Genomic DNA, 12,521 nt, shown 5'->3' with positions numbered 1-12,521 from the left:
CATGGCATGGCAGCACATTAGAACTTCAGGCATTGTGATTCAAATTGCACCACAATGATCACATATTTGTGATCATGCAGTCTCCAGTACATGTTCATGTGTGGATTTCAAAAGCAATGTTGGTGTTGCATACATAGAGTCGCACTGAGTGCTGTCGCGACTTCAAAACTTTCCTTTTGTGCCATATTTGAGGAAGATACTCTGATCTTGTTGAGCCCACGAGGCTCATCTTCAAGTCGTTTGATTTTTTTTTCCCTCACTTTGCCTTTAATACACAAAGTATGTCTTACAAGAAAGAGATTTGGTTCATGAATGGCATGATTTTTGAGCAATTTTGAGGAAACAAAGAATATGCAATCTCACAATTTAACACTAGAGATGGATATGAGGAACAATATATGCTGAAAGGGAGAGAGATAGAAAGGAGATTCTTTCAATCACGTTCAGCAGAGATGTCTCACTGATTCTCATCTGTACGATACAAGCTTTTGGCTCGTGATGGGACTATTTCTGCCGAGATGGCAAAAGTGAAGAGCTGCAAAGTATGCAGTCTTAAATGCTGACTTAAACTTCTCATGTCACTGCTATGGAACAACAACATATGATTGGATGTATAGGTTATATATTCGCTGATTCTTTGGCCTGTGTGGCCTTCTAAAAATTAAGCAGTGAAGATTCAGTGGAACTTAGATGGTTACCTGTAAAGAGCCAAAGAGAAGAGAACAATTGCAGCTGATCCAAATCATTGATCCATGCCCTACTTTAAGTACAAGATACTGATATGATAGAGATTACTCTAGAGACTTTAAAAAAGATGTGAACAGATTTCTTATGTTCATCCTGTTAAGAGCTGCTTGAGACATTTGTTAAATATCCTTTGCTACGGTAGTCAAATTTGCTGTTTATTTTCACATTTTCCCATTCTTGTAAGAGGTCTGTTGCATGAAGAGACTACAGTCTAAAATCAGACATGAAAACGACAAAGATTAATTCTACAAACTAGTTTTACATGGTTTCCCTTTGAAACTTCTGCTTGATTTAAAAGGCGACATGAGACTGTGTTCCTCAGTGATTGAGTGTCTCCTCTAACTGACAACTTTCAAACTCGCTTGTTTCTTTCCACAGGGGCAAGACTCATAGTGTGTAAGTCATGGCATGGTATAGCATGGCATGGCACGACTCGGCAATCTTTCATTCCTCTCTTCTTTTTTTTTCTGTTTTTTAGTTATATCTACCCTGTGACCACCAAATGACTTGACCTATAACTCATGACTAAAGCACAAACACACATTAAAGTCTTACAGAATAACACTGTATTATTTTTGACTGAGGAATTGTGCAATAGTAATAGTAATGATGGTATTGATATCAAAAATAAACAACAACAACAACAACGATGATAATAATAATAATGATAGTTATAATAATAATGATAATAATAATAATAATAATAATAATCATCATAATAATAATAATAATAATAATAATAATGATAGTAATAACAATCATCATAATAATATTATCATTTGTAATGATACTACTACTACTACAATAGTACTACTACATTTTTTGTTTCAATTTTTAGGTCATTGTAATACCAATATGTAAAACAGTCAAGCTAAAATCCAGACATGTGTGAGGGTTTTTTTTTTCGGTCATGAAAACATTGGCTGTGATTAAAGTCCAGGATTTATGTATAGTCAACATTGGTCATCAGTCATGATACCATCATTCACACAACATGTACATGTATCCTGATCATTTCTGAAGACATAACATATGCCCAATTTTTGGCAGATATTCTTAATACCATTTCAGATTAACTTCATTCCATGATTGTTTCAGTAATTTACAAAGATGTATCATATCACCAAATTTTTTGGCAAATATTTTTATTTCTTTTCCTTTTTTCCCCCGACTCTTAATACACATTATTATTAACAAATGCTCTTCTCAAGTAGATGAGTGTGTTATAACAGTTTGGTCTTGTTTTTCTGATTTAGTTAAGATTAGTTTCCTAAACTGATATTTCCTCTCTGTTGCGTGTCACCAAATTTTTTACTGTAGATAGTTTTGATAACAAGATGTCTCAAGATAACGTCCTTGCATGATGTGGCAATGCTTCCCATGTAAATATGTCAAGCATGGTAATGTTCATTTACATCAACCTGTGTCTATGTTTTACTTTTGACAGTAAGACCTCAATGGAGATCTGATGGCCACTTCTGTTTTCAGTGGCAGGCATGCTGTTGGTTTTAGATTAAATAGATTTTTTCCCTATAACAGTTCATCAGAATAGTTCACATGTAACGAGGTGTGGTGATATGGTCTTGCTCTGCTATCACATGTATGTGTAGTTTAATACTGTTGAACTCATGTAATGATTCATTTCTTTGTCTTTTTCTGTCTTAAACATAGAGTGAGATAATTTTCTGCAATAACAAAGTTTGCTTGATTAAAATGAGTTACTGCACTTTATGTAGAACTTTGCTTCACATGGATTTCATTACAGAAGCCATTCAGAATCGAAAAGAGAGATATTATAATTTCATTAGCAGACATATGAAAGTTTTAGGTGATAACATTTGACATAATTATCAATATTTGTACATGAGAAATCTTCTTTCTTCTTAATTTTTTTTTCAAAGGGAAAATTGATTACCGGTAACCATGTTTAAAAGATGCACATACCAGGATTGTGCTCTACTTGTTTAACTCCCTGTGTCACTTTACTTGTCTCATGAGTTACATGTATGGAATGGAGAGAATTTGGTGTCTTTTCTGCTCTAACTTTTCTCAAAATATGTGATGAAGCTCTAGCAGTAAATTAACATATTAACAGGGGAAAAGAGTTCGTAGCCATCATTTGCATTTGGGAACTTCACACTTTTTTTTTTCCTTTCACCAACCATTACAGGTGGTGTGAGCAGTGTTAATTGTTGTTACACATTACTTGGAATAATAATATCCTTATGTGTATTCTATTATTACCTTTTACATTTTACTAATCAATGCCAAACAGTCAGTATACTAACAGTAATTCTATAACATGGAGGTGATACTACGTGTATTTAATCATGAATATCCTACAAGTCATCTTCATACAATTGTGTTTGTACGTCTAATAAGTGTAAATGCTTCACTTTTCACTCATTCCTCAAACTACTGACCTGGGTGTCTGCAGAAATTGTTCCTCACACAGCCATCTCGAGTGGAAAAACAAGCCCCAAAATGAATCAGAAGTGTTCTATACTACGTATATAATATATTGTCACATCACTGGATCACCTATGATCAGCATATGTGCTCACTTAAAACCGTATAGTCTGTTCTACGTCTTAACATCACTGATCTTTTAACTCTCATGTTATTACACTGTGTATGGGCAAACTGATTTTACAGTGTCTATGATATTTGGAGACTGTGGTCTGTAGAGAATTAGTAATTCACCTTCAAATAGGACCTTTTTCATGTCTTTGCACCTTGTTTTATCTATTTATCTGGCTTTTGCATGTTGGCAGCTTCCCTCTGATTCAATGTAGTGACATAAATATATGCATTGATGTTGCCTCACTCTTGAATTATCTCTTTAAGCATTTCACTTCATTTTACTTAATACTTTATCTGATAAGAAAATAATTCCAACTATTTAACTCTCTGTGATTTATTTATCCTAGTCTGCATGTGAGCAGGATGTATGAAATATGATGTCATACATGTGTATATTGTATCTTTTCATCATGAGTTTAGTACATCTGGCATTTTGAAAAGTTCAATGACCTTGTCAATTAAAATGCAGATCTGAACAACATGCATGACTGTATAAGTACATGTACATGGTTGACTGAAAGTTGCTATGTCAGTAGCTGTTAAAAGTCAGTATCTTTAAAAAGGCTTTAAGATTAAAGAGAAGAGGTTAGCACTGAATTTCTGTGACAATGTCAACCGAGGTTAGGTAACTTTTTGCCAAATGCTAAAGTTAATTATCACTGGAAAAATGAAAAAATGAAAGGGGGTGCAGACAGCTATAAGGGAATCTACTTGTTTCTGGAGCAACTTTATCTGCAAGGAATTCTCAAAAGAATGTACAACTTGAAGTGATGGATCAGATTGGTTCATATTCTCTGTTAAGGGGATTAAGAGAGTTAAAAAAAAAAGACAAGGTGGAGTCAAACTTCTGCTTTCAAATGAATGAGCTTGCTTGCTTCTGTGATAAATAGTAATGCATACTTGTAGGTATAATCATACATCTCTCAGATCCTCATGCTAGTTGATGTAATGTGTACTGCTATTTATAGTGGCCATAGTTAGAACCTTTGTATGTTTGCTCCCATACACTGCAAATAGCACAAATATTTCTGCACAGACAAATGACCCAAATTTCTTTTTCTTTTTCTTACAATTGCATGTTTCAAACAGGTAAGACCGCTTTTTTGCACCATCTGCATGGCATAATCTGGTTGTGATTTATTATGCACAAACAAAAGTAAATATGTGTAAAGTTCACTGGATATTGCATCGTTTTTAAAACTCTTTTATAATTGGTTTCAATTCCATCTTGACATTGGTAGGATCGTGAAGTCGCCCAGGTCTGACGGCATGCCCCGCGTGGCTAGCCTCGGGGAGGAGTTGTCGGGAGCCTTCCTACCCCCCTGCCAGCGCACTGGTCTCATGTGTGCCTTCGCCAGTATGGCCGACTTTGAGAAGTAAGTCATTCACTGCTCTACGCGTGTGGCCGATGTTTGAGAAGAGGGTTACAGTTTGTTATTCTGATGGTTCGTTGATCCGAAAATGAAATAAAGTTCATTATTCTGAAAGTTAAATCTGAATATGAAAAAAGGTTCCTTATTCTGAAGGTTTGTAATTCTGAAGGTTTGTTAGTATGCACCCTCTTGTCATTTGAGCATTCACGAACCTTATTTCCTTATCGGACTAATGAACCTTCAGAATAACAAACCTTATTTCATTTTCGGTGTAACAAACCTTCGGAATAACACCACAAGTGTTTGGATTAATGAACCCTCTTTATTTTCAGATTAATGGACATGTGGGTATAGGGAATTTATGTGTTTCAGAATACTTAAAACCTTTGGAATAATAAACCTTGTTTCATTTTCAGATAAACAAAGCTTTGGAATAATTAACATCATCTGAGAAGAGAGTGATGCGTGTAAATTTTAAGCATAGGGTTATAAAGTGGAGCAGGTCATGCGTTGTAGGTGATGCCCTTTAGAGCCAAGCAACAAACGGGCATTTGGGATATTTTGTCACATATTGCTGTGGACTGATAAAGGCTTGTTTCTCACCAGCGAGCCTCTTGGGAAGTAATTCTCTACTTGCATTTATTTATATGTTTTTATTTTGATGGAGTTTGTTTTGTTTTTTTCATTTGCCATCAGATTTATAGTCCTATGATGCATATATTTTGCTTCTCTGTCAAATATTTCTTCCTTTTAACTTTATGTCTCACTGTTTTAGTCTTTTCTAGTCTTTTTCCCACACTATACGTTTCTATTCCCTGTTTTAATCCCCCCCCCCTTCCCATGCACTTGAGTACATTTTATATTTTAGGAAGTGATTTGTATTGTTCATTCTGTATGATCATGTTTTGTTTAGGTTGTGCATTGTTTAGTGTAAGATTTTACTGAAGGTACAATGTATTCTGGCACAAATTGTCCATACTCCTGCAAAATTTTGTGAATGGAGTATACAGTTCCAAAAGAGATGAGCTCTGCGCATATGCTGCATCTTATTACATGCATAGAGACTCGTTCTATCGTGACAATATATGCCTTGTACATACTGATGCAAAAAAAAAAAAAAAAATCAAATCTGTCCTCAGGTCATTTGATGAGGTCATTGACCGCTTCAGGGACATGCACCTCAACTTCTCAGCCGGCTGCAATGCCGACAACATTCCGGAGAACAACTGCGAGATCGATGAGCCCATCCACATCGTTAACGTGGCCATCCAGTACAAAGAGCTTCAGAGCGACGCCCACCTCTCCGAGATGTTCCTGGCCTTTGTTCAGGAAAAGGTAATCTTTATGCTACTTTAATACTGGTCCAGAATCAAATGCGTGTCTAGAAATCCAACTGCTGTTTACGCTGAATATTTTCTAAGGTTTTTATATTCCCGAATTTTGCGAGTCGGGTGCCATTCGCGAATTCAAAAACACAAAATTTTGCGGCGATCGTGTGATCGGCGGCCGAGATCTGAAGGGGGGGTCAAATTGACCCCCCCAGTAAAAACTTGGTCTCAAATAGCCCAGTTAGAATAGGGTTAAAGTGCTGTTTCTATACACTTTAACAGTTGTTAATCGATCAAGGAGATGAATAGACCTTGATATTTCAATCTCCAATCTGTTTCTCTCTCTCTACAGAAAAGGAAGCTGTTTGAGCGAGACATCCGTCGTCTCACCTTCGTCATTTTCCAGAGGAGGGAATTCCCCAAGTATTTCACCTACCGGGCTAGGTTGGATGTGAGTAACAGCCGACCAGATCCATGTCGAAATTCAAACCTGATAGTCTTTGATGATTTTTGGTTGGAACACAATTTTTAATGGTGCATGCTATGGTTTCTTTATCAGAGATTCACTTGTCCATTTGTTTTGCTTGGTTTGTGTTTAATAGTACATTGGATAAAAGATATACGCTGCAAAATCCCTTGTTTTGTAACACTGAATTCAGTGCTGTGCTGGAGAGAACTTTCATGTGCTCTAAAAGTTGACTGAATTTTGAAAAGTTAAGATTACTGCTTATCTGCCAAATATAGTCGATTGATGATTCTTAAAGCAAGCAAACCATAGACATCAACATCCATATTTATTACTTCCTCCAGCATTTATGGTAGTCCAAAACTAGATCTAGATGATTGAAAGTCTTAAAATATCGCAGAACCGAGATGGGAAGATTGAAGATTAGACTATTAGTTAATGTTCTTCCACTATTGATAGATAGGAAAAAAACACCCATTCTATTTGGTCAACAATATATGCAGATTTTTATACCTGTGCAAACATTCTTCAGATGTGTCAATTTGCGCTTGTATGTTTCATTGTGTTGTGGCCAGGGGGCCATTTCATGAAGCGTTTTGTCAGATATTTTGTCTGACAAACTGTTAAAAGCTACTGAAATCCTTTCATCTGATTGGCTGAGAGCAACTTTGTCTGACAAAGTTGTCGGACAAAATGCTTCGTGAAATACCCCTTAGAAGTGTCATTAAAGAATTTGTCTTCCATGCGAGAAATAGAGTGTTTAAGAAATTTGTAATCTGTCATGATGAATGAAGGTAAAGGAAATGTTGTGAACTGCTTCCCTGTACCTGTAGTATGATAGTCCTTACCCACTGGTAGAATTTTGATAGCTGCTTTGTCCGAACCAATGTTTGATGACTGACCAAACTATTTGTCCCAACCCTACTACAGTTCCACGAGGACAGGATCTACCGCCATCTGGAGCCTGCCTTGGCGTTCCAGCTGGAGATTAACAGGATGAGTAACTTTGATCTGCATCTCATGGACAGAGCCAACTACCGCATGCACCTCTACTTGGGCTCAGCGAAGGTACGGTCCATACAGTAGAATTGGACGGGGCATTGCTGGATGACGTGTAGTAGGATCAGAGAGGATTGCATAAAATTGGGTGAAACACGATCAGATTGGATTCGGTAGATATAGAGTGGATAACCTTGAATAGGATCAGATAGGGTGGGATAGAATGGGGTGGCATTAGATCAGATTGGGTTAGGTAGATATTGAGTGGATAGCCTGAAATAGGATAAGATACATTGTACATTGTAGAATGGGATAGAATGGGGTGACAGAGGATCAGACTGGATTAGGTAGATATAGAGTGGATAGTCTGAAGTAGGATCAGAGAGGATTGCATAAAATTGGGTGAAACACGATCAGATTGGATTCGGTAGATATAGAGTGGATAACCTTGAATAGGATCAGATAGGGTGGGATAGAATGGGGTGGCATTAGATCAGATTGGGTTAGGTAGATATTGAGTGGATAGCCTGAAATAGGATAAGATACATTGTACATTGTAGAATGGGATAGAATGGGGTGACAGAGGATCAGACTGGATTAGGTAGATATAGAGTGGATAGTCTGAAGTAGGATCAGAGAGGATTGCATAAAATTGGGTGAAACACGATCAGATTGGATTCGGTAGATATAGAGTGGATAACCTTGAATAGGATCAGATAGGGTGGGATAGAATGGGGTGGCATTAGATCAGATTGGGTTAGGTAGATATTGAGTGGATAGCCTGAAATAGGATCAGATACATTGTGCATTGTAGAATGGGATAGAATGGGGTGAGATAGGATCAGACTGGATTAGGTAGATATAGAGTGGATAGTCTGAAATAGGATCAGATAGGAATGCATAAAATAGAGTGGAATAGGATCAGATTGATTAGGTAGATATAGAGTGGATAGCGTAACATAGGATCAGATAGGAGTGGATAGGATGGGGTGGCATTAGATCAGATTGGGTTAGGTAGATATTGAGTGGATAGTCTGAAATAGGATCAGATAGGAATGCATAAAATAGAGTGGAATAGGATCAGATTGATTAGGTAGATATAGAGTGGATAGCGTAACATAGGATCACATAGGAGTGGATAGGATGACGTAGCATAGGATCAAACTAGATCAGGTAGGGAAAGACAAGATTGTGTGGGATCGGATAGTTTAGATAGGAAGGAATAGTAAGGGAGAGTGCCGGATCCAGAGGGGGGGCGCACCGGGCGCACACCCCCTCTTTAGTTTTGGTTAAAACAAAAGAAATTAAAAGAAAAAAAATGGGGATGTGCATGCGCCCCCCCCCCCCCCCTTTTATTTTGCAAAGACACCTCCCCTTTACGGAATTCCTGGATCGGTCCTTGAGGGATATGATAAGATTTTGTGAGTAGGATTAGATTGGACTGGAACATCCTGGAAAGAATAGCAGTATAAGAAGGGATAATCCAGATTATGATAGCACTTGATACATGTAGTTCGGGATTAGATAAGATTGGACCGTCTGGGGAAGGACAGCTTAAGGATTGCAAAGGATAAATTAGTGGAAATGGAAGTTACATTTTCAGGATCGGATGGATTGGTTTTGGTTGGTTGAAGTGAGACGGTTCGGATAGAAAGGTAGGGATGAAAAGAGATGGGATCAGAGTAGAAAGGATGGTAAGGGAAAAGATCAGATAGAAATAAAAAAAAAGGGTCAAGGTATAGATTTCTTTCCAACATTGTGTTTAGCATTTATTGAGGCTGACTTCCTTTCCGTCGCTGATGCTTGACATTTTGTTGGGATATTTTGCTCATATGCCCCCTCCCCCCCCACCAAACCCCCCCCCCAAAAACAATAACATGTTACGACAAAAACACCACATACAAATTTTGTATGTATCCCCAGTGTGGTTGTTCAGATGCCCTTTTCTTCCATTTGAGGACTGTCTACATATATGAGTACTCAAAAATGTGCATTAGCTACGGGTTTGTGGTTGCTAGTAGCCAAAGAGATGTTGTTCCAAACCCTTGCAAAGACGATGTCATTGTATTGGAAGCACAGTTTGGCTCACGATGAGTAGTGGTATTATCATTTTTTTTTTTGTTCAGGACAGTTGTCACTTGTTCGGACGCCATGTCACTGCAACTGAAATTAGCGATCAAATGCTTTTGCGTCATGGCGCAGTTGTCAGCCCTGAGACAGGTGAATGGCTTGTCTCGGCCAAACTACACAAATCTATCACCACCATTGTCATTGTGAATGTCAGTCCCACAGCTGTAAAATGATGTACCTTCAGGGGCCTTTCTTTTATCTTCTTTATTTTGAAGGAATCTTTGAAGGCATTTTTTTTTTTCGCACATAATTACGGGGCTCACTTTCCGATGTTGAACTTGGGCACCTGTATAAAATCAGTTCTGATAGTAAAGACTGATACATGTACATACTGGTATATGTGGATCAGTGTTTGGTGTTTGGAGATGGTTGAGTGATTTTACATCAACAGTGTGGTGAGGGAGACCTAAACCTTTGGAAAACGAATTGTACCCATGCTTTGCAGACATATACTGCATTTGTATTGTTATACACTATAGATGCCATGATAAAGCTGTTGATCATACCACTGTCCAACTAAGTCTTGGGATTTCTTTGTTTTTCATCATGATGACACAATTGATTTGAACTTTACTGGACATGTTGTACTGTGCTGGAAATGTATTTGGTGGTGTTAGTTTTTCTTGGGCTTCTTTTCCCCTACTATAATTTGTCATGTACACGGTATGTTCATTTATTTCATGTGGCATTGCTGGTAATAAGTATTAGAAAGTAGATTTAAAGTATGATGGATGCACCCTTGCTTCTGAGATAACAGAGTGCCCAGTTTGTGTCAATAGATGTAAACCCTTTCTTTCCAATAAGAGAAATGTCAGACCTCAATGTGCAAAGCTGAGGAAAAATCAAATATGAGGAAAGGTAGATTTTCTTTCAAATCAAGATAGAGTTTTGTTATCATGAAATTCTGAATATTTTTGTCAAATAGAAATATGTGTTGCAAATGCAAATTTGATAAGATGACAATACCATCACTCATGAGTCTTTTCATGAGTTTGTACCCATCCCAAATAATGAAAATCATGTGGGTTTTTCTTTTTTGAAGTAGTAAATGAACTGCAACCCCTTAACCTCATGACAGTGACTCTTACAATTTCATCACAACAAATTCTAAAGTTGATGTAAAGTCTGCAAAAGTTTTCTGGTTTGATTTCCTGTCATGAAAGCAAGGATTGAATTTGTATGATTCTTATCTGATTTTATTTTATATATATATTAAAGTGACCGTGAACAATGAGTGGTATTGCATTTGTACCTCCTCACCTACAAACTTCCCACGCCACTCTCTGGCGGTCACTGGTCAACTGCGGGATTGACAGTAGGTATTGCCCCTGGCTCATGAAATGTAGCCTGGTTCACTGCTTCATGCGGCACTGCAGTAAATGGATCGCAGTGCCGGTTCACTTCTGACCAAGTCAAGCTATCAACCCTGCCTGTGGATAACCCCAGCAGACCTCCCAACCATACTGAATTTGGAGGAAAGAATCTGAATTTTGACCATTCCTAGCTGTTGTTTTAACAAGAATTTCCTATTTTTCTGGATAATTTTACTACACACTCTTATGGGAACTGCTCTTTCTTTCCTACTTTTGAGCCAAATCACCCTATTTTCAGTCAGGAAGGTTGGGAGGTCTTACCCCAGGCCTTCTGTTGGACTTTACAAGGCAGGCAAGACCCTATGAAATACCAGTACCCAAACAACTTCAGGATGTAAGCTGGCCTTGAGCAGTTTTTATAACCCTATGAAACTGTGGTTTAAGGGACTATGCAGTGCAAATGCATGTTGACTGGTTTTAATTCATAATACCTTGGTCTTTGTGCCCAGAAGAATATCTAATTATGTGCCATATATTTTATAATAATACTCCTACTATAGTTTTCTTCAGATTACTTGGATACACCCACAAAATACCTTCTAAACTTAAATTCAGCTTGAGACATCATCTGTCAATCACTGGTAAAGTACTGATGTGATTAACAAAACATGTTGGAATGCACCTTTCCCTAAACCGAGCATAACTTGTATGTTTCCTTACTGTGTCTTTTGTTAACCATATTAGTAACATGGAAACGTGCAAGTTACGCTCATTCCAGGGGAAGGTGCATTTAAATGTCTTTTGAAATCATATTTATAGTACTTTTAATAGCAATGATTGACAGTGATGTCACAGGCAGAGTCTTGATTTAGAATTTTTTTTGCTGGCGTATCCGTGTAATCTGAAGAAAAATAATAGTAGAAGTACAGTATTATAAATTGTATAGCGTGTATTCAGAGATTCATTTGGCCACAGAAGTGATGTTGAGGCTATCATGAATCATTACAAGTCAACATACATTTTACATTACATAGTTCCTTTTAATGTGGATCGTTTGTATGATAATGCAGGCGCACCACGTGTCCTCCAAAGACGAATTATCCGGGCAATTGGAAGGATGGGCAAATAAGGTGACAGGCTCACTTTTTAGAGGGGTCTTTTTGTATGATATGCACGATGGCAGCTCGTTGAAGAATGCTTGTGGTTCTCCTTTCTGCGACTCTGGTCAGTGTTAAACTGATGAGCTAGAGTATATAGAGTTGCATTAATGTATTATGTATATCAAAGTTTGTGATAACCAGTTTTCTAATGTGAACCGTACGACGATTTCTTGTTTTGCAGTTGGTCTACTCACCTATAGATCGCGACTACCATGCTGGCAGCGCTGATCAAATCCCCACTGATTTGCATGTAAAGTTTGGACACCCTCGAATTCATTCTCCTAACCAATGTTAACCATTTGCTGAACCTTAGATTTAGCGACACACTGCCAGTACTGTTAACTGAATCCTCGAGAGAACGCTGTGTGCAAGTTCTGTTCACATCAAAGTTGATGTAGTTCATGATCAAAATTCTCAATTAC

The 12,521-nt window shown here is 37.6% G+C and overlaps 1 protein-coding gene across 1 annotated transcript in view; it reads left to right on the top strand.

Moving 5' to 3' along the window:
• The window catches only part of LOC139727122 (acetyl-CoA carboxylase-like), a 102,341-nt gene that overhangs the window by 63,313 nt on the left and 26,507 nt on the right, over nucleotides 1–12,521 (top strand). Inside the window, exons 27-30 of the mRNA XM_071638103.1 lie at nucleotides 4,572–4,706; nucleotides 5,843–6,038; nucleotides 6,384–6,482; nucleotides 7,428–7,565. Of these exons, the coding sequence (XP_071494204.1) occupies nucleotides 4,572–4,706; nucleotides 5,843–6,038; nucleotides 6,384–6,482; nucleotides 7,428–7,565 (568 nt within the window). The remainder of the gene's footprint in view (nucleotides 1–4,571; nucleotides 4,707–5,842; nucleotides 6,039–6,383; nucleotides 6,483–7,427; nucleotides 7,566–12,521) is intronic.

The sequence above is a fragment of the Diadema antillarum genome, unplaced genomic scaffold, assembly GCF_040938485.1.
Source record: "Diadema antillarum isolate AM-2024a unplaced genomic scaffold, OU_Dant_1.0 seq00000119_RagTag, whole genome shotgun sequence".
Lineage (NCBI taxonomy): Eukaryota > Metazoa > Echinodermata > Echinoidea > Diadematoida > Diadematidae > Diadema > Diadema antillarum.
The sequence above is the reverse complement of the archived record's forward strand: the minus strand, read 5'-3'. Positions and strand labels throughout refer to the sequence as shown.